The 25,265-nt window shown below is 40.1% G+C and overlaps 2 protein-coding genes across 4 annotated transcripts in view; one reads left to right on the top strand and one right to left on the bottom strand.

Annotated features, from left to right (window-relative positions):
• Positions 1-6,093: 6,093 nt before the first annotated feature.
• LOC119826151 (acyl-coenzyme A amino acid N-acyltransferase 2-like) lies at positions 6,094-17,090 on the top strand. Of its 2 annotated transcripts, XM_038347214.1 has the most exons (5): positions 6,094-6,245; positions 7,410-7,912; positions 9,258-9,460; positions 13,178-13,794; positions 15,432-17,090. In XM_038347214.1, the coding sequence occupies exons 1-4, from the start codon at positions 6,241-6,243 to the stop codon at positions 13,769-13,771; spliced, it is 1,305 nt and encodes a 434-aa protein (XP_038203142.1). In that variant the 5' UTR covers positions 6,094-6,240; the 3' UTR covers positions 13,772-13,794; positions 15,432-17,090. The 2 variants fall into 2 exon arrangements, with proteins under 2 accessions (XP_038203142.1, XP_038203143.1); XM_038347215.2 differs by lacking the exon at positions 15,432-17,090 and having other exon boundaries at positions 6,120-6,245; positions 7,413-7,912; positions 13,178-15,260.
• Positions 17,091-18,934: 1,844 nt separating this feature from the next.
• The window catches only part of Plppr1 (phospholipid phosphatase related 1), a 133,582-nt gene continuing 127,251 nt past the window's right edge, over positions 18,935-25,265 (bottom strand). For both annotated transcript variants that reach the window (XM_038347220.1, XM_038347219.1), the window contains exons 7-8: positions 23,429-23,560; positions 18,935-19,598 (exon numbers count right to left, since the gene is read on the bottom strand). In XM_038347220.1, coding sequence (XP_038203148.1) covers positions 19,566-19,598; positions 23,429-23,560 — 165 coding nt within the window. In that variant the 3' untranslated portion in view covers positions 18,935-19,565. The remainder of the gene's footprint in view (positions 19,599-23,428; positions 23,561-25,265) is intronic.

Genomic DNA, 25,265 nt, shown 5'->3' with positions numbered 1-25,265 from the left:
CTTATTAATTGTTTCTCTTAATGTCTGTGCCACTGAGGCTGTGTTTGAGATGTACCAATGCATTCAAGTGTTTACGTCTAAATTTTTCTTCTGTGAGGTTCAGTGTAGTTAGCTTCATGTTGAGGTCTTTGATTAACTAGGATTTCAGTTTTGTGCATAGAGATAAATATAGATCTATTTTCATTCTTCTACAAGTTGATGTCGAATTAGGCCAGGATCATTAGTTGAATGAGTTTTCTTTTTCCATTCTCCTATCAGCTAGGTACACTTTCAACTTAAGAGGAGGATAGTTTACAGACTTTTAATTAGATATTCAATGGTTAAAGCCTTAGTTATAATATACTTATTGGGAGATACTGAGATATTCTTAAAGGGAGCAATGAGCCAATTTCCAATAGAGAGCTTATAGAAGCTGCCAGACAGGTACTCAAGCAGGTAAAGTATAGATCAACAGGTAGAGTATACAATAATCTGCAAATACAATATGTTAATTATGATTCTGCTATAACAAATGTGCATATTAAGTAGAAAACTTATTCTACCGCAGTTTTATGAAAAAACAGAGTGCTTTTTACAGCTGCGTCTTCTCATTTTTGCCAGTTAGGATATTAAACTCTTAATTTAAAGCAGTAGCTTGTCTAATACAAAAGAGCAGGATGGAATCTAAGAGATAGTTTAACAGAGAATTGACTGTGATCAATGTTTCTTATATTAAGCAATAGATTAATTAATAATTTTAAGATAGTGATTCTTAGGCAATTGTATTTGCTCAATTCAAAGGTTAAAAAAATAATCTTTCCCAGACGATTGTTGCTGCAATTTGCACAACTATATTTGGCTAATGTTTTAGCTAAAGATCCCTTAAAGGATGTTATGTAAAAATTTTACAAATGGCTTTTCCAGTGGAAGAACTGCATACACGGTTAATAATAAAAAGAATTGTGGAGTGTGATATGGCTCCTGGAAAGCAACTTATAAACGTTGCAGACAGTTGTGCTACAGACAGATCTGACATAATGGCACCAAGGTGACCTTTGCTAAGGCAAGGTGAAAAAGCCCTTTCAATGAATTATAAAAAGACCTGACCTATATATATTTGGGGTCGAGGATGCATTTATGTTCTTTTCTCATAGAAAGAAAATAAAAGCTGAATAATATGACTGCATATACAGTGAAGAAATGGCAGAGCCGATGACATCATAGCTGCAAACGCCCCGTAGAGGAGTTGGAGAAAGGAGTTGGAGAAGAATCCATAATCCAGTTTTCCCCGCCCGCACAGAGAGGAGGGCCTGATCCCAGGACCTGATACCACCACTCTACACTGCTAGGTGCCACCCTGCACTGAGGAAAAGATGCTGAGCTGCTTCCAGACACTCGGGAAACACACAGACCCAGAGGCCCTGCTGAGATGACTTGACCACAATGATGACTACAGTTTTCTGCAGTCTGAATCCTGTTTGCTTTGGAACTAAGATGCAGGCTGAACATTTGAGTGTTTTTAATTTCTGGGACACAGAACTCATTTTGGTTACATATTGAACCTAAGAACTAAGACCTAAGTTTTCCCCTCAGGGAAAGAAAGGGGGCAGACTAAGGGTTTATCTACTGTTCAGAGACTGGAACTGGTATTTGATAACAACACTGTCATTGTACTCTAACTGGTATTGACCTGATATTTGTAACTGTAGATAAGATGTTGAGAAAAGTTGGTAGTGACCAATAATCCTGAGAATCATGGTACTGACCTAAAGAGATTTGGAAAGTTGGTATTGGTCAACAGTGCTGAGAATTATGATATTGACCTGCCAACTGCCGAGAAAAGTTTGACACACCCTGTAAATGTTGGGAGTTAATACATATGTTAAGAATTTTAGGTTTGTTACAACGTAAAAGATTTAAGAGGTGCTCTAACCTAGCTGAAGAAACATTGTCAACTCAGGTGATTCTCTTCTCCTTTAAATAGGAGACTATAGCCTTTGGGAGCATGATTATTCATAAAGCATCATAATTAATCCTGCATTATAATTAATGCTGACAAAAAGAATGGCTCCAAGACATAGAACTCAAAAAGTATCTCTCTCCATTAATCACTTTTCTTCACAGAGATCAGCAGTCAATGACGGTTTGCAGCTTCTTATTCCCAGATGCCTAAGACAGAGCTTGTATATATGAATGCTTGTTCCAAAGATGGGAAAATTTGGGTAAATGAAGAGGTCTTTGCCCAAGCCAGGTGTGATCATTCTGTCCTGTTGCAGAAGCACAAGCTTTATTAAAATTAATAAGAGAGAGTGAATTGTAGGCCCATATTTCCACATGGTGTGACAGCCAAGCTATCAAGCCATAGGCCATACCTGAGAAGGGTCATGTAAACTTCCAGACAGGTTGTCACTAACCTAACAAAAGGTCAGGATGTTTTGCTCCTTCCTTTGCAATTTGGAGGATGCCTGATAGAGATGCTAATTCAAATCTACTTGACAGCTAGCATACACAGCAGACAGGTAGTTGTGGATGTGACTGAAAGCCATTCACCTGGTTACCTAGGAGACAGAATGCTAATGTATTTCCCCTAAGTTAAGTTTTGGTATAAAGATTGGAGAATAAACGAGAGAAAATTTTCAGGATATGAACTCAGGATATCATGAGGGATCTCTGAGAATCTCCCTCCCGATGAAACCATGTGTGACTTTATTTCCATGCCTCCATGCCAGTCCAGAGAGATAGTTTATGTTGGGGTCTGGTCGAGAGAAATAATTGAAGTTCCAGGCTAGCATCGGACCCTGACAGGTGAGAGCCCTATAGAGAAATCACTAACAGGGCTACTTAGACACTGTCCATCATTGTGAATGCCAGCATCACAATCAGTTGAATATGTGTCCCTGCCTCCCTACACACATATTAAAAGCCCCTGCAGAAACCCTAGCAATATTTTTGAAAGACTAACATTCTTCAGACCCTTAGTTGAATCTGAAGTGTATAAAGTATTAGTGTGTGTGTATTTGCATTTTAATACTGGATATTTTTGTGTGTCTATTGGATCTCTAAGGGAGTGTTACATAATGAACAAACAATAAATAGGCCTGATTATATGTTAGGTCTGCCAAACTGATAATCATTTGCAGAAAGACAAACCCTAGAACATTGGCTTGAATTCCTACCACATCTTTACCGACATACACTATGTCTTACCCACCTGTGATGGTGCCTTTGTTTAGCTCACTTTCCAGGTGTTATGATTATAGGATTACCAGTCACATGAACCTTTGCATTCTTTGTTGGTTGGAAAACCCGAGACACCATTCATCTGCATACTCAGTTGTCTGATCAACAAGCCCTTCTCTGTTTATTTCACACATTTGCTTATTTCAAAACCACATAGTTCTTCTTAGGACAACTTCTACATATAACATTTCACTATAATTTAAGTCCTTCCATTTACCTCAGTGTAAAAGGTAGAAAAGTAATCTTAGGAGAACATTGACCATTATATGTAATTTCTGGCAAGTTAGAATCAGAATTAAAGTATTTAATAGGGTCTCCAGAAAAATTAAAAGATAAAATATCAACACTCAATAGCTGAGACACAACAGCTCTATCTCTAAGATAGACATTTACAGACTATAGCCTTCTGAGACCCGTCTCCTTGCATCTCTTTCCTTTTATATTTACCTGTACAACCTTCTAAATGAGAACCGTTTATCCAGGGCTTTATCAGGAGAGGAATTATTCCATTCCAAAATAACAAAGAATAGACATTGAGCAATGTTCTGTGGGTAGATCAAAGGCAAAAATAAAGAGAGCTTTGCTTTTTCTTCCAGTAAATTTACTCCCTGTTTATTGAAGGATGTGATCAGAAAAACTTGAAATGTAAACTTTCCTGTAGATATACTGTGAAATATAACAGTATGCCACTAAATATTTTTCAGGGCTTCCTAAAAAAAACAATGAAATTAGAAAACTCTGTCTTATGGCTCTGTAGGTAAAATAGTTGGCTCTCAGAATCAAAGTAAAATATTAAACCAACAACCAGTCAAACCATCTTCTGTTCTCTAGTTAGAAAGACATAAACCCAGGCTGATACATGCATGTCCTGCAAGCTGATGAGCCCAGGGATGATCTAATGTTCTCTGCTGAGAGGAAGAGGACACAGTCCCCAGATTATCCAGTGATGCTGCTGCAGGGGAGAAACGGTCCTCCGTTTCTTGTTCTAGCTCCCAGGGGAGTCAGATAGCCTAAGGAGAAAGGACTGCCTGGTAGGTGATCGTTCTGGCTAGTCTCACTGAAGGAGTTAGCAGGCTCATAGGAAGGGGAAGGACAAATGAGCTTGTCCAATAGGAAGTGTCCATGACTCTGGCACTGTAGGAACTGTTATTCAGCAGCAGCATCTTTAAGGGAAGTGTAGCGGGAAGGGCCTCCTCTACAGCGGTCCTTCGTTTTATTTTGTGGGAAATACAAAACAAAGGTTTATACTGTTAAGTAGAAAAACCTCTGTCAGCACAGAAGCAAAGAAAAGCCTGGATGCACACTTCTCTGGGGGAGAGAATGTAAAATAGGAAATAGCCAAGGAGAAAATGTTACTTTGTATGTAAAACATGATTTTTTTTCATTGGCAGGTGTAATATTCAGCTACTTGAAAAGCCAAGGAAAAAGAACTATTTCTTTAAGGTGTGTGTGTGTGTGTGTGTGTGTGTGTGTGTGTGTGTGTGTGGTGTTTCAGGCACTGTCCTTCCACTGCTATATTAAAAAGAAACTCAGTTTCTTGGGAGATAGCAGAGGCCAGAGGATCAGGAGTTTAAGGCGAGCCTTAGCTACATAGTGAGTTTAAGACCTTCCTGAGCTGATTAGATCCTATCTCAACACCAACCAACCAACCAACAAAACCCAAAACCTAACACAGGCCTTTCAACAAGTGATAAAGATCAACCTGCTACTTGTGACTAATTGTGAATTTAAACATGAACCAGAGGCTCTAGATGGGCCCCAAAGCCAAAGAGTAAACTGAGGATAGTGAACACAATTAGCTGTTCCATTCTGGCCTGAAGATAATAAAACCAAACGTAAGTGGATGGCCGCAAAATACTGTTATCCATTCCTAGCACAAGACTAAAAGACATGCTGATAACAACAAATAAACAATATTCCTGTTGTCTAAGTGACACTGTGTGTTCGATACCACACAGGAACTCTCAGTTCATACAAAGGTAGACTATTGTGGTAGTTTGAATGTAACTGGTCCCTATAAGTTCAAAGGGAGTGGCACTATTAGGAGGTGTGGCTTTGTTGCAGTAGGTATGGATTTGGAGGAAATGTGTCATTGTGGGGTGGGCTTTAAGGTTCCCTTCATTCAAGTTATGTTCAGTATGGTACACAGTTCACTTCCTGTTGCCTGTGGATCAAGATGTAGAACTCTCAGTTTCTTCTCTAGCACCATGTCTTCCTGCATGTCCCTTTGTACCACCATGATGATAATGGACTAAAATTCTGAAACTGTTTTCTTTTATAAGAGTTGCCATGGTCATGGTGTCTCTTCACAGCATAGAAACCCTAACTAAGACAACCAGATTATGTGTATATACATACACATATATACATCTGTGTGTGTATGCACGCGTGTGCGTGTGTGTGTGTGTGTGTGTGTGTGTGTGTGTGTGTGTGTGAGAGAGAGAGAGAGAGAGAGAGAGAGAGAGAGAGAGAGAGAAAGAGTGTGAGAGAGAGAGAGACAGACAGACAGACAGAGACAGAAACAGAGACATAGACAGGGGCAGAGACACAGAAAAAAACCAAGGTCTTACTATGTGACTACTCAACCTAGCCTGGAACTTGCTATGTAGCTCAGGCTGTCCTCAAACTTGTGTTGATCCTCCTGCCTCTACCTCTCAAAGGGTGGGACTGCAGGTGTGCTTTATTATGTTTGACTATAAACCAAACAATACTTAGGTAAATATTTTCTCTCTTAGTCCTAAGGGGTGGAACACTGGTTTTATGCCCAAGGTCTGGGTCATTTTTGGAAGAGGGCAATTTTGTACTTTTCCAATTAAAGCTGCAAGGGACTAATCATTATAGAACAATTATTAAACTGAGTTAATATATGTCACTGTGATTGGTTTAATAAAGAAGATTTTATTGGCAAATATCTGACAGAATAAGGTTGGACAGGAGAGCCAGACTAGGAGAATGCTGGCAGGAAGAAGGGCAGACTGAGGAGTTTTCAGCCTGATGCTCAGGAAGCAGGACGTGTAGAAAATGAGGTAACAAGCCATGAGCCCTATGGCAGAGAGTAGATAAGAAATACGGGTTAATTTAAATTTAAGAGTTAGCTAGTAATAAGCCTGAGTTATCAGCCGAACATTTATAATTAATATGAAGACCAGAGTGATTACTTGGGAACTGATAATCGTGGGAAAGAAACGTTCACCTAGCAGGGACAGATCTCTGAAGAGCACTCTTCCTGTTTTTCCTTTATTCCTGCCTTGTCTTTCCAGAATGTTTTTAATTTTATTTTATTAGAAAGTGTAACTTCCCAGGCAGCAAGATGACTCAGTAGGTTAAGAGTGCTTGCCTTCAAGTCTGATAATCTGAGTATAGTCCTTGGGACACACATGATGGAAGGAGAAAACTGACTCCCATGGTTTGTCCTCTGACCACATATACACCCAGGCATGCACATGCAAGCACACACACTCACACACACACACACACACACACACACACACACACACACACACACACACACAGAGAGAGAGAGAGAGAGAGAGAGAGAGAGAGAGAGAGAGAGAGAGAAGATAAGTGTGATTTTAAAAGTCTAATTTTCTATTTCTCTGTATTTAGTCTCCTTTCAAGGATGCTCTTCCTCCTTCTGACTCCAATTCTGTGTTCATTTAAAATTCTTTTTATCAGGAAACCAGGAACCTTTAAAGGGGACTTGGTGGCCCTAGTTACATCACCACTGTGATAGATTACTTATGATTTGATTAATTTAGACTGGAATGGGCTGGAGAGATGTACTGTTTTGGAGCTGTATCCCATGTGCTACCTCTCTTAACACCTCACAAAAACCCCATGGTAGGCATACTTTTACAGCATTAACGTCCAATGTTTTTCAAACCACAAAACTACAGTGTTATAATAGCCAAGATACGAATCTCAGGGGTCATATTTCATTTGAATTCGCTGTTTTGCTCTCCATTACTTACCAGATTTCACCAGGCCACTTAGCTTAATCCACCAATGTACTATACAACCAGTGTTTCCTCTCTCTTCCTCTCCTCCCCTCTCTTCCTCTCCCTTTTCCTCCCAGGTCTACACATTTTACACTACAGTCCTTCCAAGTTTCATTTGATCAGACTTGAGGGCAGCCTTATGTCAGTCTTTCCTTGGACTTTAAGTCTCCAACTCAGTTTCGTCTCTCACAGCAGTGAAGAAGCACCACTTGGTCCACTCACCAGCTTGCCAATGATCCAGCTCATCGTCACCCCCTCAAATGCTCTTGTGGATGAGCCCGTGTCCATCAGAGCAACTGGTCTGCCTCCATTGCAGACAGTGACCATCAAGGCAACACTGAAGGATGAGAAGGAGAATCTGTTCCAATCCAGAGCCTTCTACAAGGCCAATGAGGCTGGAGAGGTAGACCTGGAGCAGGCAGCAGCCTTGGGGGGTGACTATGTAGGAATTCATCCAATGGGCCTCTTTTGGTCCCTGAAGCCCAAGCGGCCTTTCCGGCGGCTGATGAAGAAAGAGGTGATGAACAGCCCATTTTGTATCACTCTGGACCTGTATGACTCCGTTTGCTTACATGATTCAGCCACAATTAGACCCAAGGCCAGTCAGATAGTGCAGCGCTGGTTTGTAGGCCCTGGGGTTCAGCGGAAGCAGATCCGAGAAGGGCGCATACGCGGAGCCCTTTTTCTCCCTCCAGGTAAGAATAATCTTCATTGTTACAGAACCTATTTTTTTTCTACTTGTTACCTCTTTCTTTGCAGTAGTAAATTTTACTGTATCTTTTATTTTGCGTACCAATCCCAGTTTCCTCCCTCCCCTCCTCCCACTCCCTCCACCTTTTCCCCATATTACCCCCATGCGCTTGGGAGGCAGCAAAGTCTGTCACGTCACATTGAGGCAGAAACAAGGGCTCCCCCCCCCCCCATCTAGGCTGAGCAAGGTATCCTTCCATAGAGAATGGGCTCCAAAAATCCTTGCTGTAGTAATTTTAACATGACCCTGGGTATATAAATATATGAAATAGGTGTAGAAAACAGACAGTTACTGATAATAAAGCATAGAAAAGATTTTAAAACAGTTCTTTGGTGTACACATGATATTACCATTTATTAAAGAAGAAAATAAATTTGCATGTTGAAGGGATGAATGGCCTTGCCTAGAATTAAACTTTGGTTGAATATATGAGATTATAGAGCATGGTTAGATTACTTTCATTGTTTTTCAGGACTGGCTGATATTTTGGTTTCCATAGTTGTCAATGCTAAGAAATCTGCTTCATATAAATATGCAGAATGTCATATGTATGCTTAATGCATTTAAAAACTTGTCAAAATCCTCATTCTAAATCAAAGTTCATTTAATAAGTTTTTATGAAACTCAAGATAGTAAGTCAAAGAGCAATTTTAAAAATCAGACATTCTTACAGTATACAATAGGAATATTTAAATTTGATACAAGTTGAAGAGTGGCCGGAGGGACACATTAAAAGTCCTTGTTTTCTGTCATGAAACCACTATGTATCTATATGAACAAAACCCTGCATATATAGTAAAAACACTGTGGTTCATAACACACAGCAAATCAGCTTGACTCTGACTCCCGGCATTTGAGGCCACAGGTATCTGGGATTAGCGCTATTCTGGGACGTGTAGAGAGGTGTGCCTGCGGTTCCTTCAGAACCAGGGAAAAGCAAAGTCTGGCAGGCATCAGCAGAAATACCTTGGGACCACTTCTCATTTTATTTTGAGTTAAATTTTGTCCACTGCATGTTCGAATCATTTCTTATTGTCAAATTTCTCCCACATTCACTTCTATGGATCCATATGGATCTGCAACCCCAGTTTCAGAAGCTGCAATAGAAATAACAATTCAAATGAATTAAACATGCACTCTCATGTGGATGTGTGTGTGTGTGCATGCATGTGTAAGCATGTATGAGAGTGTGCACCAGGGTGTGTGTCTGTATGCAACTCATGCCTTTGTTTTTCCTGCTGTACTTAACTCTCTTTTGATCCCATTTCCTTGTTTATTTTTTCTCCCAGGAGAAGGTCCTTTCCCGGGAATTATTGACATGTTTGGGATTATTGGAGGTCTAATTGAATTCCGTGCCAGTCTTTTGGCTTCCCGTGGCTTTGCAGTGCTGGCTTTAGCGTATTTTGCCTATGAAGACCTGCCTGACAAACTGCTGGAGACCGACTTGGAGTATTTTGAAGAAGCCGCTGATTTCCTACGAGCTCATCCCAAGGTACTTAAAATACTTTTTGATTCATCTCATAAAAATCATAGAATAGACAAACCCACAAGTGTCTGGTCTAATTAGTACAGCCTTGGGCAGAGCACAGCTTACATTTTAAGAATGATAGGAGAGTCGGGCTGATTAGTAATTCCTGTTTACTGGCACATAGAAGATAATAAATACATGGAGCCCATATTGTGATTCTCTTCAGTGGGAAAAGCCAAGACATGCTACATTTAAAGCTCTTGTAATACATTCGTAAGTGGTTCTTCACTGTTCAATCTGCCACTGATCTTGAACCCTGAGGTTGATGTTTTCACACATCAGTGATGGTCTCTACATGATATGATGCTAGCGGAGGTTACACTAAAGGATCTGAGACTAAGACTAATGCAGAAGTTCAGTACTGGAGTGGAAGCACAGGAGAACAATGTAATTAGCAGCAAAACTGACTTGGTGCAATAACCTGATTTCCTGACCTAGCTCTTCCGTTATTTTAAGAGCTGGGAGTGGGTGGACAAAAGTAACTAACCAATGACAGGATCTGGGCTCAGGAGAGAAATTTGGAAAGGAGGGGTCCTTTTAGAAAACATGGGTAAGTATCTCTGTAGCAATGAAATGGGGGCCATGGTCCAGTGGCCTCAGCATCACCCGAGATCTGATAGAAAGGCAAAATTCCATTCCCTAATTAATAGTCAGCATTTTGTGTTTCTTATACACATTAAAATTTGAGGACAGATGAGTACACCTCATAACCTACCCTTTCCTAGGAAATAAATACCAATGGAATTGTGACTTAGTTCACTTGGAAAGGTCCCAAAGTATTGATATTTGGGTGACTGAAGAGACAGAGAACTGTAGATGCCATATGATATCCACAGAATTGAGAATCGAGATACTACTTAATTTAATATTATCTATCATTTTGTAGAGAAACAATGTTCCCTCAAATATTAGATACTTCTGTCCAAGCTAACAAAGGTAAAATAATAAAGGCACAGCCCTTACCCTTGCGTTTGCTCAGTGACTATTAAGCACTACACTCACTAGTAATATCTGATATGCACCATCCCATCTAACATTACACACTAGCTTCATAGCCTAAATACCAAGGTTGAGCATTCTTTTTTTTTTCTTTTTTCTTTTTTTGGTTTTTCGAGACAGGGTTTCTCTGCAGCTTTTTTAGAGCCTGTCCTGGAACTAGCTCTTGTAGACCAGGCTGGCCTCGAACTCACAGAGATCTGCCTGCCTCTGCCTCCTGAGTGCTGGGATTAAAGGAAGGTTGAGCATTCTTAACTTAAGAATCAAATCTGAAATTTAAAACATGTGAACATCAACACAAATCTCAAAAAGTTATTTTGGACTACTGTGTGGATTTTAGATTTTTACAGTGAAGCTTATCTGCCAATAGAGTCTGTGCAAATATTTCAAAGTCTGAAAACTCCAGACCCGAAACACTATGGCTCCATGCTTTTCAGATTAGGGCATCTGAACATCTGTAACAGCAGTAATGCTCGTTTTTCCTCCTCCTCCTCCTCCTCCTCCTCCTCTTCCTCCTCCTCTTCCTCCTCCTCCTCCTCTTCCTCCTCCTCCTCCTCCTCCTCTTTCTCCTTCTCCTCCTCCTCCTTTTCTTCTTCATCTTCGTCCTCCTCCACCATCACTACCTCCTCCTTCCTCCTCCTCCTTCTCTGAAAGCTTACTCAGATGAAATGTATCAAAACTATGATGCCAGAAAGTGACACAGTCTGACAGTGTTTTTGCTCCAACTATCAAGTGATTTTTGATTCCCTAGCGCTCTTTCTGTTCACTCTGACCATGGACAAGGACAGCCTGGCTGCTCAAGGAGAGAACAGCATTTTCTGTTTTTGCTGTCTTCCCAGAATGTTCTATCTGTCCTCACCCATCTGTCAGATTTCTTTCTGCTGCATGTTCAGTCCACCAGACTGAGAGAAAGACTTCCTTTTGGGACCATCCACCTTGTTCTCTTGAACTGAGTATTTCAGCTATCTACAGAGAAGAAGCCTTTTCTCTGTCTTCCTTCATTGCTTCCAGGGTTAGCTCTTAGATTAATAAGGCCAGTCATATATGGTAACCCTTCTAGCTGTACACTAATATGTACATAATAATTCTACTTATCAAATATTTGAAAGAACCTAGCAATATACTACACCCCTGTGTGTTTGCATGCATAGATACATGTGTGTGTGTGTGTGTGTGTGTGTGTGTGTGTGTATTGGGTGCATGGAGGCCAGAAGTCAAATTTTATGCCCTTCCTTTTTTAAAACATCCTTCTTGTTTTTAAGGCAGGGCTTCTTAGTGACCTGATACTGAGCAAGCAGAGGCTGACTGATCAGTGAGCTCCTGGGATTTGCATTGTTTGCAAATCCCTATTGTTTGATACTATAACAGGGCAACACTACCCCTGCCTGTCTTTTAAGCATGGGTCCTGGTGGATACACTTGGGTCTTCTACAGCAAGCACTCTTTCACTGAGCTGCCTTTCCAGTTCCAAACAGCTTTTTGTTTTGTTTTTATTTTTTTCTTTCTAATGTTATCACTCTCTATAAATGGACTCTAGGAGTTAGTTCAGCCCAGTGCTTAGCTGTGGATCTCTGTTTCTGCTTCTATCAGGTGTTGGATGAAGATTTTATGATGACAATCAAAGTAGTCATGAATCTGGTTACAGGGGAAGGCCAATTCAGGCACCCTCTCCACTATTGCTTAGATTCTTAGCTGGGGTCATCTTGTGTATTCTTGGGAATTTCAGGTGCCAGGTTTCTGACTAATCCAATAATGACTTCCTCAATCAAGATATCTCTTTCCTTGTTCTCCCTCTCTGTCATTCCCCCAAGTCAACCTTCCTGATACCTCATGTTCTTCCCCACACCTGTCCCCTTTGCCCATACCCCTCTCCTCCAGACTCTAGCTAGGGATTGTTTTGGCTATCTTTTTTTTTGTGTGTGTGTGTGTTTTAGAATTCTTTTTTTTCATGAGTATTTTGCAAACAAAAACCCAATTTGGCAGTTCGGAGATGTTTTGGCTATCTTTAGCTAGGGATTTAGCTATTTCTAGCTAGGAATTGTTTTGGCTAGCTTGGTTTTTTCTTTTTCCATATGAAGTTGAGATTTGTTCTTTCAAGGTCTGTGAAGAATTGTGCTGGGATTTTGATGGGTATTGCATTGAATCTATATTGCTTTGGTAAGATTGCCATTTTTACCATGTTGATCCTACCTATCCAAGAGCATGGGAGATCTTTCCATTTTCTGCTATCTTTTTCAATTTCTTTCTTTAGAGACTTAAAGTTCTGTCATACAGGTCTGTTGCTTGTATGGGACCAGCATGGGACCCAGACACTCACTTTTCCAGGTGTGAAAATGTTTATTTATCTTATGTCAAAGTCTCCCTATGTAGCCTAGGCAGGATTGGAACTCAAAAATCTCTTATTTCAGTTTCCCTGGTATTGAGATTATAGGACTGTGCCAAAACCCCCTATCTCTAGAATCTGATGAGGTTTTATTTTGATTATTCCAAGGTAAGTGATACAATTGTTCCCACAAAATGATAAGCTCTGAGTAGGTATTATTAAATAGGTAGTAGTCTCTGGATCTCACTAGTTGGAAAACTGTAGTGCCAGAATTTTATTGTTTTGACTGCCCGGTCTTCCTTCAGGAGAGCTTTTTTCCAGAGTACAACATGTAACCTGATTTCTTTTTGCTTTGTGTTCAAGATCCAACAACCAGGAATTGGTGTGATCTCCGTGAGCAAAGGTGCAGAGATAGGACTGGCCATGGCCTGCTATCTGAAACAGGTGGTTGCCACTGTCTGTATCAATGGGCCCAATGGCATCTTAGGCACTCCACTAAGGTATCGGGATCTGGTTGTGCCACCCAGCCAATGGAATCTGGAGTACACCCAAGTTCATGCTTCAGGGGCTGTACAATTCCTTTCCTATTTAGGTGACCCCTGGAATAGGTTGAACCCACAGAGTATACTTCCTGTGGAAAAAGCCCGAGGGTGGATCCTCTTCATTGTAGGAGAAAATGATAAATGTTTGGATAGCAAGGCATTTGCACAGAGGGCTATGGACCAGCTCCAGAGCCATGGGAGAAGCAATGGAAGAATGCTGGCATACCCTGGGGCAGGTCACCTCATAGAGCCACCCTATTCTCCCTGTTGCTTTGCATCCTGGACCTCTGACTCGGCTAACCCATTGCTTTGGGGAGGAGATTCCATTGCTCATGCAGCAGCTCAGGAACACTCATGGAGAGAGATCCAGAAGTTCTTCAGGCAACACCTTTCTCCATCTAGAAGCAAACTCTAAGCAAAGGGTGTGACCATGCCCAGGTAAGGTTCAGGAAGTGAGTTAGAGAAGAGGGTGGAATTTGTGTGAGAATAATAGCAAGTTAGTTAGGGATTCGAGGGTAAGGATGGGGAACAGTATTCCTTACATCACATTTATTCCCATTCAACTGGAAGAAAATGAGACAAAAGACCAGGACACATATGCGTCTGAGGTGTTTCTGACAGGTTTGCATGTGGTTTGAAATTTTATAGATTAAATTTTAGTTTATATATTAGAATATATTGGTATTCAGAAATTATGATATTCTTGCAAACTGATAAACACTGTTTATATATATCCAATTAAGGATTCATTTGATCTAGGCATTTCCAATTCAAAATGAAGTCTCTAAAACTGCCAACTTCTTTCTAGTACATTCTCTTTTAAGCTGTTTTAAGTTGGATTTTTGTTGCTTGTAATGATCATTCTAGCATGTCAAGCATAATGCTTGCTGTAGATATCAAGTAGATAGCTTTTTTTAAAAAAGTAGGCTGTTTCTCTTTATTCTTGGTATATATTATTATTTTAATTAAGAATACAATTAAATTTAATCAAGAGCCTTTGTAGCACTTATTGAAGATGAGTGAGTTAACACAGACAAGGCCTTTAGAGCAGTGTGCTATGGCATCCTTTTGTACACTGCTAAGATTTGTCACTCAAGTTGGTTTAATAACATTTTGATTAGCCTGTAGCCAGGCAGGAAGTATAGGCAGGGCAACCAAATTAAAGATGATGGGAAGGAGTAGGGTGGAGTCAGGAGTTGCCTGCCAGATACAAAGGAAGTAGGAGACAAGTGTGTCATGCTAATAAAGGTATCACTAAGTGGAAGAGCATAAATAAGAATATGGGGGTTAACTTAAAATGAAGGAGTTAGCTAGTAACAAGCCTGAGCTATCAACCGAGCATTTATAAGTAATGTTAAGTCTCTGAGTCAATTATTTGGGAAGCTGGCCCTAGGTATTTAGGAACAGGCAGGTGGGAGAGAAATGTCTGATTACAACAGTGTCTGGCAGATAGCTCTCTGCTCATCAGAGTCAGCTCTTCTGGTTTTCATAGTGAGTTCCTCTATGGTTTCATGATGCTTTCCTCTTCCGTTCTCCTTGTCTGGTGAGTCTCGTTCATCAGTCATTACTTCTGTATGTTCATTTAGTTTGAATAGATGAAATTCTTGCCTTGATTAACAAGGATGCTCAGGTTTCTTTTGGAGCCAATGCCACTATTTGTATTTCTACAGAATTTCACCTGCTCTCTAGAACATGCTTTCTTCGTATTTCATTTTTACATAGATTGCTGTCTATCTGTTTTCTGTTTTCTCCCAGTCTGACTTACATAGATATTTCCCTATCTTATCTTTTCAAATGGTGACCTTTGATTCACTTATTGGTCAAATCTCTTAAAATGTATTTGTTAGTTTATTATGTTTTAAGTTAAATTAATTCACGCTCCTGTCTTTCTTTCTTTCTTTCTTTCCTTCCTCCCTCCCTCCCTCCCTCCCTCCCTCCCTCTTTCTTTCTTTCTTTCTTTCTTTCTTTCTTTCTTTCTTTCTTTCTTTCTTTCTTTCTTGTTGTTGTTTGTTGTTTCTGATATGTGGTATTCTCTTTATTTTTATTTCTACTTTCTGCTCCTCTTTGACACAAAGGCAGTTTACCAAAGTACAAAAGGCCATAGTGTGGAGGGGCAAGAGAAGAGGAGGAATGCCACTTTGCCGTGGAAGGATCAAATGGGCCCTACCCAGACCCACCACTCACAAGGATCAGTGAAGAGGGACAGTTTGACATGACAGCCTTCATGGGAGGAGGTTATGGGTATTGATGCTGCTAATAGCCAGTCTTTCCAATATGTTGAATTTTAGCCTAATCAAGCCTTTGATCATTTCCTAGCCTTGCACCAGGAGAGCAAGTTAATCGTCACCATGAGTAAACAAGTCCAAACTGCAAGTTATTATGTAGGTCAACTGTTGTAGAACTTCCGCAATTAATTTCATGGGTACCACTAAGTTAGGCTAGGAAGATTAAGTCCAGGACTATAGAAGACTTTTAAAAAATGCTCCGAAAGGCCTGTATCTGAGCAGAGTCACTGTAAAAAGAAATTGGGGGGGGGAATGAGTTAAACATTTGTTTAATAGCTAACAGTGACATTAGTGCAATGTTTTGTTGTATATGTTAGATCGTGGCCTGCCACTTTAAGCCCCTGTTCACTCAAAGAGGCCAAGTCCCCAGCCTGGAAAAATCAGGCCCCCACCAATTGAAGCCCTATATACTCCTTGCCTCTATGCTCCCTACCTCTGTAACAGATAGTTAAGAAAGACTGTGTGGCCTCAGGCCCGCCCACTGCTCCTCTCCCTGCTCTTACACCCTTCCTCTCTGTAACAGACAGTTAAGAAGACTGAAGCCTCGCAGTCCCTCACCCCCAAAACTGCAGGAGAGGCTTATGGATCTACTGGGTACTAAGCATATAGGCTATGGTAAAATGTTACATGAATTAAATCACATGGAATAACAGGTCCCACCTGTCCTCCACAACTTAGGAAAACAAGGGTAGCTCTTTGTTTGGGGGATTTATATGGAACCTTGCCCCTTGTAGTGCTTCTCAGGGTATCTCTCTGTTAGCGTAAGCTGGCCCTCTTTAGTAAAGTGCCTCTTCAGGTTTTAACTGAAAGCAAGCCTCCCTTGCCCTCTCTGCTAATGTAGTCCATTTCTGAAGGGTAATTTTATTTCTGCTCTTTTTGTAAACCTGCCACTCCTTGAGTCTCAATAATATGTATTTATTCAGGAATTATCACACCAGGCTAATTTAAATATCACCTCACATACTGATGATATTTTTGTACTGAATCTGTTCTCTTTGTGATTTTGATATACAATAATGTTATTATTAACTATGGTCATTATGATGTTAAAAATATCTCATAATTACTTTTTTTGTCTAATTCATATGTTTAAGTCATTATTTTTCATTACTCCATAGAATAACTTGAATATGACTCATGTCTTCCTAGAGTAATTTGAATATAAATTAATATTAAATGGTATCAAGAAATGACACTAAGAAATTGTTATGACATTGTTTTACGTGATGATGGTTATTATGGTTACATAAAAGTTTAGAGACTTATATTGAAGTAATCCACAGTGGCCAGTTTTGATATGTGGGTATTATTATAGGAGTCAGAAATATTGCAAAAATCAAAATTACTGCAAAAGACTTTGGATGGTGTCTTGAATAAGCTCTGTTATAATATTCTATCTGCCTTTATGTATATCTGCCCATTTTTCATAATAAAGATCTGAAAATTGTATATTTGCATTTGTTTTTCTGCCCCCAAAGCAAAATTATCTTCTCCATGACACTCATTCATTTACAGATTATTACTGTACTTTAAGAGTAAATAATTATTTAACCATAGCTGCGACACTTATTCGCTGCTACAGCCTTTTAAAAAAAATCTGGACCTTTGCATATCTAAAAACGTTTCTATTTTGATCTCTTTAATAGCAACTTTTATGGGTTTAGAATTTGATGCTAGCAACTATTTCCCCTCAGTGATTTAGTCTGCTTTAACGCTTCGTTTAACATGGGGAGCTCTGGAGAAAATGTGCTCCCCCCTCATCTTTCTGCCATGGCTTTAGTCAGCTTCCTGCGAAGGCTGTACATGTAGCATGCTATAGATGTCAACATATAAAACCTTGAGGTGAGGAAGCCATGTTGAGCACTGAGGAGCCGTCTTGCGAGGGTAATGCTTATTCTCTTGGTGTTTCTCCACAGTGAGGAGCACATGTGACGTTTCTCAGCGTCTACTCTGCCCTAACACAGGCCAAAGCACTTTCTTTATTCAGTACCAATAAGAGCAACGCATAGACAGAAGGACCTCCCATACCAGAGAGGGGTAAGAGCTTGCAAATAATTCTCTTTCAGGATTTTCATTCCTCTATAGCATTCATGGGTCATCGAAGTAGACATATCACACCAAAAAGAACTTAACTTGGTTCAGAGGCATCTTCATATAACAGAAAGAATAGCAACAAGAACTAGGCAGAGCAGGACCACAGTGCTGAGACTGGTATATGTCACAGTGTTTTAGCTTTGTGTATTGTATCTTGTCCCTGGGTGTGTTGCACTGAAAACAACAGATTGCATTATAGATGCGTGGCAGGTAGTTTAGCATAAGGGATGAACAGAGCCCAACTACTCACTCTTTTTTCCAACTTTAGTCAGACATTTCTTAGAAGATATATATGAATGTATCTAAGAGAGTTTAGGGAAACTGTTGAGGAAATGGAGCCAAGGAAAGTTTTAGCAGAGGTAACTTCTGTTTCTAAAAGAAGATTAAGTGTTTATTGAAAACTCAGAAGTTCCAGGGCATGCCTGAAGACTAAGGTATCACACTTGGAATCCAGGAAGTACATTTGAATATATTAATAAATTCAAGACTTCTTTCATTTTATCTAAACACATATGCATGCACACACTGCATACCCATCCCCATTCACTCTCTCTCCCTACTTCTTTCTCTTCTCTCCCTCCGAATGACCATTCAGTCACGCTCCTATTTGGGTTCATTTAATATCAGCACATGAAATGAAAAGCAAACCCTTGCGGATCACCCCATGGTTCCTCAAACACCACTGAGTGAATGGTCAAACAAAGGACATGAGTCAGAATATATTTTATGATAACTTTTTTCTTCTATTTAGAAAAAAAAATATGTACAAAAAAAGCTAAGAAGAGCTGACATGGATGTGTCAAGAAAACATTTTGATAGATACAGATAGGGAACTCCTTCTCAAAGGAGAGACACGTTATCACCATGCTAGAAAACGGGATGCAGTTAAAGCCCAGGAACAGTTAGAAGCTCCCAAGTAAAGATGCTGATCTGGGTGCTACGCTGTGGATGCTCTGATATCCTTTCTGTAAAATAATACTGTTCAAACTGTAAAATATTCTTTTTCATAAAAAGTCCATACAGTATGAATACAAAACTGTTGAGTTGGCAGGAAAGGCTGGTGCTAGCTGCTCTTTTGGATGGAAGGCTACAGGGTCACCTGTCCGCCCAAGGACAGAACTCCAGACCGACCTTGAGTTCCTTTGGTGGGCAAGGACATTAACTAAGAAAGAGTCATATAACCAAAACACCCCCTGCAATATTGGCGTCTGTGTCATTAGTTGGTAAACTAAGTATTAGTTGGTAAAGTAGGTAAATCTTCACTAGTATGCCGCAGTCACTTTAACTTGGAACGCAAAAAACTATTAACAGAACAGAACAGAACATGCTGTTCTCGCCAAATATTTTCCCTCCATGATTGATTTTGAAATTTATAATTAACCACCATGGTCCTTCCTGTCACTCAAAAGTTTAACTCTCATTAAAATTCAGAGGTTCTGGAGGAGGCAGCAACTGTGGTAATAAAGGTTAAAAGTGGGTCGCTCACTTTATTTCTGTCTATAAAACTGAGAAAAGATTTGTGTACAAATATCACAAAACAACATCAACCATTGAATATATGTGATTCTTCAATGCACACTTGAACGAGAGAAAAACTTTGTTGGTTTTAAAATTCTGGCATAAATATATTAAAGCTGACAAAAAAAAAGATCAGGGCAAGCTACATCACTTTTTAATACAAAAAATGTACAAAACATTAACTTCTAACTAGATAAACATAATACTTGTCTTCACAGTTTGACTGAGTCACTGTGTGTTCTGAAGTAGTGAACTGGAAGGTTGTTGAAAAAAAAGAAAGAAACCAAATACAGCTGCTTCTCTTCATTCATCTCAGGTTACTTCCGTCATGGAGGCCGAGTGATTCTGTAGAGCAAGCAACAGGTAGAACGTCAGAGCTGAGCGGACTGACTTCCGCACACTCTCACCATTCCTGAAATGTCTTTTAGACAAGCTTGTCGATCTCTTGATTTTTTTAAAATTTTTAATATTTTAAACTTTTCTTATAATGTATTTAAACCGTATTTTCCCCTCCCTCCAGTTCTTCCCAGATCCTTTCCCTCTCTACCCACCCGACTTCATGTTGCCTCTCAAACAAATAATGACACCTACCTAAACAATAAAAGACCAAAGTATTTATTTCCCCTTAATGTATTCTTCTAAGACCCCTCAACTCCCGTTACTTCTTCCTTCAGCATTTCCAACCAAAATAGAATCATTTCTTCATGTAAACACTTCTACTGTTTTAATGTAAGTATTCAAAGATTTCAAAGTGACAGCTATATTCCATACCTTTGAAATATTTTAAATACTGAATATCAACTAAACTTTCCCTTATGACTTTCCCTATTCTTTGAGTTATGAGTTCTGTGGGGAAAAATTAATATTTTCCAGTGGATATAGGGGTTAACTTCAGTTAACTTATAGAGAATGTGATCTACATGATGAAGAACCATTAAAATGCCTTTTCCCATATTTTTAAATTGAATTTTATTTGTGTGTGTGTATGTGTGTATGTGTGTACCTGTGTATACAAATGTGTGAGCACACACATGTGAAAGTCAGAGGACAGCTTTTAGGAGATAGTTCTCTTCTTCAACCATGTGAGTCCCGGGAGCTCAGTTCATCAGGTTTCATGATAAGTACCTTTATCTCCTAAGTCATCTCCCTGACCTTCAAATTTCTTAAGACTTGCTTCCTGATCTTGTACATGATTATTTTAATATTCATATGAAAACATGTTATGTGTTTGGAGAAAGTTTTGTGTATGATGAAATGAATATTATTAGACATCTATATCTTTCTTGCATTCTGTTGCTTATTCCTGAAATTGGAGTATCTGGAGTGTACTACTCCAGATGTGTGTAGTTTTCCTTGTAATTCTGTCACATTTTGTTCACAAAACTTGCTTATGTGGTTTTCAAAGTCTTGTCATTTGTTTAAACTCAGACACCTAAGCTATGGTCCCATGGAATTGGGAAATACTTGAGGAAATTGTGGTTTTTCACTTCATTATTAGAGGATTTTTGGATCTTTGTTTTAGGACACTGGAGACAGACTCTTGGGAGATCAGTCATACACACAGCCTCATATTTCATTCAAGCAAACTTCCCTTTGAAAATCTGCCTCTCTTAGGCCTGAGTACAAAAATGGGCTACAGGAGTTGTATTCTCAGCCTGAACTAGTCTTGCAAAATGAGTGTCTCCGGGGTTCTCTCTGGGTAAGAGACTCCTGTACAACACCCAAGGCCAGAGTTTACAGTAGAAGCTGCTGCTTTGTAGGGTACTGTGAGAACAAGAGACAAGGCCTCTCACTGTCTGCTACTTCTCTTTCTTGAACAACAACTAACGGGTATTATCTTTCCGGCTCTATGGAAATATTTTCTAGTAAAAGCAATGTTTGCCTTCTCCAATTTCCTAGCCTTGGCATGGACCATGCCGCATGTTCAGCATCTCCCACAGTTTCCTGTAGCCTAATTGTAATTCACCCACGGAAGTTCTGCTCATTGCTTCGCTCAAGTCTGTATTTGTCATGGAAATAACAATCGCAGAGCTAGTGACTCTGGTCTGACTTGAGGCTGTTGGTTGTTTGGCTGAGGTATTTAGTTGATGTTTTGGTTCTGGCTTGCTTCCATCCAGCCAGCATTTGTATTACACTTAGTAAATGTCAGGGAACAGAGCACGTAAGGCATGGGTCATAGAATCCAGATCCTTATAGGTTCCCAATTGCACGAGGCACACACACGAGGGAACACTGTCTGACTGTAAGTGGCAATCATGTAATGGACCCAGAAGGACCTTCTCCCCAAGCTTGTTATTCATGTGGCCTCAGACCCTATCTAGACAAGGAGGCACATACATAGACACAAAGAGTCAGGCTTGGGGGAAGTTCTGCTCCAACCTGTAGGGCACAATGAATTTATTTATAATCTTACTGCTATTCTTGGTGTAGATACTAAAGTATCTTTTATTTATATAGAGAAGAATCATATCTGAAAGGGCCTGGTACTTCATTTTTCAGTGTGAAACCTTAATATGTCCTAGGGATCTGTTGTCCTAGTCAACTACAAATAGTCTTGAAAAAAAAAGAGAAAAGCCACAGACAGAAGCTAAAACCTAACTGGTATGGGCAGATGGATGACATTGTTCTTAGACCAGACCAGGCAAATATTTCTCTTTAAATGTACTTTTTATGTGTATGAATGCTTGTCTGCATGTTTGTATGTGCACAAAGTACATGCCTGATGTCTGCAGAGGTCTGAAGAGAGCATCAGATATTAACATCCCCGTATGTTAATTTCTAATTAGACTATTAAAATGCGAGATAAGGAAATAGAAGGCAAATATGCTTGGTGCTGGGTTTAATGGTAAAATACATAGTTTCTCAAAATGAGAAAGAGTTTTATTGCTTCCCCCCCCCCCCCCGGTTAACTAATGAAATTAGACTTCATTAAAGCTCAAAAGAGAGAGAAGAGCTTGTGATAGTCAATATCTAACCAGTGAGAAATAGCTGATAATTCCAACAGGAAGTACAGTGCTATCCCTTGTATTTCAAGACGAGCAGAATATTACAGAAAACATTTTGTTTAGTAGGATTCCAGATGCCTGAAAAGAAGGGTGTTCGAATGAATGTTTTAGAAAGACTTTTAAAAAGATGCTGTTCTCTTGTTCACTTAAGAATATTTATTCATTGCCACACACACACACACAAACCAGCTGGGTAGCCTGGGGTAAGTAGTTTAACAGTGCTGACTCGGGTATTTTAGTCCTTATCAAGGACATGGGCACTGGTTAATGCCTGTTCTATACGCTGTTGTTCACATAAGAATATCTTTTGATGTTCCTGGGACTGCCATGGCAAAAGCCCTGAGTGCTGTCTGTCTAGGCTTCTTTAATGGCCCTTTCCACGGCTTTCCCTGTCTTCTCAGAGTAGGCATTTATCATAACGTGTTTTTCCACGGTGCATCATTCAGCACAGCACACTGTGACAGCTTTCTTCCACTTTTCCCAGCTATCACAGTTCTGGAGAGCTAAAGCCACGTGCCTAATTACTGCTTAGACTTCACGCATGGATGAAGGGCTTGCTGGAGAACACCTAACCAAAAGTGCTATTGTGTTGACTTTGTGATTGCTGTCAGGACAGCTTCTGTACCTCTAGCTTGTCACTAGTCACTAGATGGAACACAATCTTTATCCTTCCAAACACAGTTACCCTTCCATCTATCCATGGATCCTGCAGCCATGTATCTGTGCAGTCACAGATGGAAGTATCTGGGAAATTGAATGTGTACAGCACTGCTTCTCTGTCAGCATTCCCTCAACAGTCCTGCATGACAGCCATAGGCATCGCAAGTGAAGTGAAATAAATGCACCTATGAATCCTGCACAAGCTCCATGCAAACATTATGCCATGCTACAAGGGGAATTTGTGAACCTTGAACTTCTCTATTACCCCCAAACTTGGACCCCTATACTCTGTCACAAAGGGAAATGGAACTGCACAAGAAACAACTCAGTTCTTAATCACACTGACTTCCCATGAATAATTCAAATTTCATGAATGTTGACTGTACATGAGAGGCCAAAGTACCCTAAGGCTGCTTGGGTTTAAGCTGAACAAAAATAAGCACATCCTCAGGGCTAAACAGACAACGTGCCAAGGTCATGGCTTTGCACGCTAAAGTCACTTTACTATACCTGTGCACTTAGGGTTTCCAGAGGGCTCTCTATCCTTGGGAAAGCCATCAAGGGCACGCCACGGGGATCCTCAGGCTTGGGTTTGGAAGGCGAGCCTTGCGTTCCTTTAAAGTTATGAACCACACACATTCCCTGTAGGATGGGGAAGAACAGACATTGGAGTCAGACTCCAGTGGGACGTTGTGAACCACCACATTACCTGCAGGATGAGGGGAGGGGCAGAGATTAGGGTCAGACTCCAGCAGGCACTGTCTTGTCATCTCTGAGTGTGGCAGGCCACTGTCCTTGATATCATCATGAAGGTGACGTATTTCTTTGGAATTATGGGGGACCAAGAGTAAGGGATGTTTGAGGTGTGTGCTGAGCACACTGCACGTCCTGGTGAGGCGAATTTACTGGGTGGCTGGGGACAGCCGGCCCACTCCACAGAGCTCATCTCTTCAGCTGCCAAATGGGATTGGGAGCTTTAACCATACAGATTTGTGATAGTGTGATAAATGTAAGTCACTTCATAATCACAACAAACATAGGACGAGGGTTGCTGTGTATCTGGCAGTGACCTGGGTGTGACCTGTGTCTAACTTTTTGTTTATCCAGCCAACCATTTCCAACAGTAAGAATGAGTTGCTACTAGTCTCTCCAGCTTGGACAGGCAGAGTTTAAAACCCTCAAAATCCCATCACTTAGACTATTTTGCTTCTTGAATACCAAACACAGCAAGCACTGAGCCCATAGTGGTTGATGGTTAACTTTTGCTTAAAATGTTCATAGTCAAATTATGTCATTATTATTTACTTGGCTTAAACAGCTCACAAGCAATATCTGTCTATCTAGCTATCTGTCTGTCTATCTATCTATCTATCTATCTATCTATCTATCTATCTATCTATCTATCTATCTATCTATCTATCTATCTTTCCATTAAAACTTTCCTGTGAAAGATTGTCTACTTTTCTTACTTCCTACCTGAGTCATAAATTTTTTTACTATCTTCTCTGCCTGTGTTGAATTAATCTTCATCTTTCTATAATTTCTCTTGTTATTCTGCTCCTTTGTTTATATGTCTAATGTTAAATCTTTCCTGTAATTTTTCAAACCATACAGAGCATTTACATAAACATTTTTACCTGGCTCGCCTCCACCTCACACTACAGCTATGCCTAAAACTTTGGCTTCTTAGGAAATGGTAGAAGGTGAAGGTGTCTGAGTCTTATATATTTTGAGGCTCAATTTCCTGAACAATGAAATGAAGACAAAATATCGCTGGGTGCCCTAGGAACATGCAATTTGAGGTATTTGTAGTATAGGGCATGCAGTAATTGCTCAGGTAACAATTTCCTTCCTTTTTCCCTGTGTTATTCCTCATGGGAAAGAGATACTGACAGCAGTATGAAAGGCAAACAAAGATTATGCCGACATCTTCTGTTTTTGCTTCTCTCGGTCTCCTCCCCAGATATCTGTTCTGGTTACTTCCACTCCCCCTCTGACTTCACTCTCCTTCCTGTTGCCAGCTTGATGTGTGTCTATGAGGCGTGCATAGATATATGCACGCAAGTGAGCAGACAGCAATTCAGAGGCAGATCTGGATTTTTAAGTAAAAACCATCAGATGGATGCAAAATTGACAACAGTTGTCAAACCACTGGAAGCAAAACCAGACTAAACAATAACTGAGGGGTAGGGAAAAACTGCAAACCACTAAGGAAAAGCAAGTCTAATTTTTTTTTTTTTTTTTTTTTTTTTTTTTTTGGTTTTTCGAGACAGGGTTTCTCTGTGGCTTTGGAGCCTGTCCTGGAACTAGCTCTTGTAGACCAGGCTGGTCTCGAACTCACAGAGAT

Source organism: Arvicola amphibius, chromosome 11 (genome assembly GCF_903992535.2).
Source record: "Arvicola amphibius chromosome 11, mArvAmp1.2, whole genome shotgun sequence".
In the NCBI taxonomy this organism is placed as follows: Eukaryota; Metazoa; Chordata; class Mammalia; order Rodentia; family Cricetidae; genus Arvicola; species Arvicola amphibius.
This window is presented reverse-complemented; position numbering and strand designations above follow the sequence as displayed.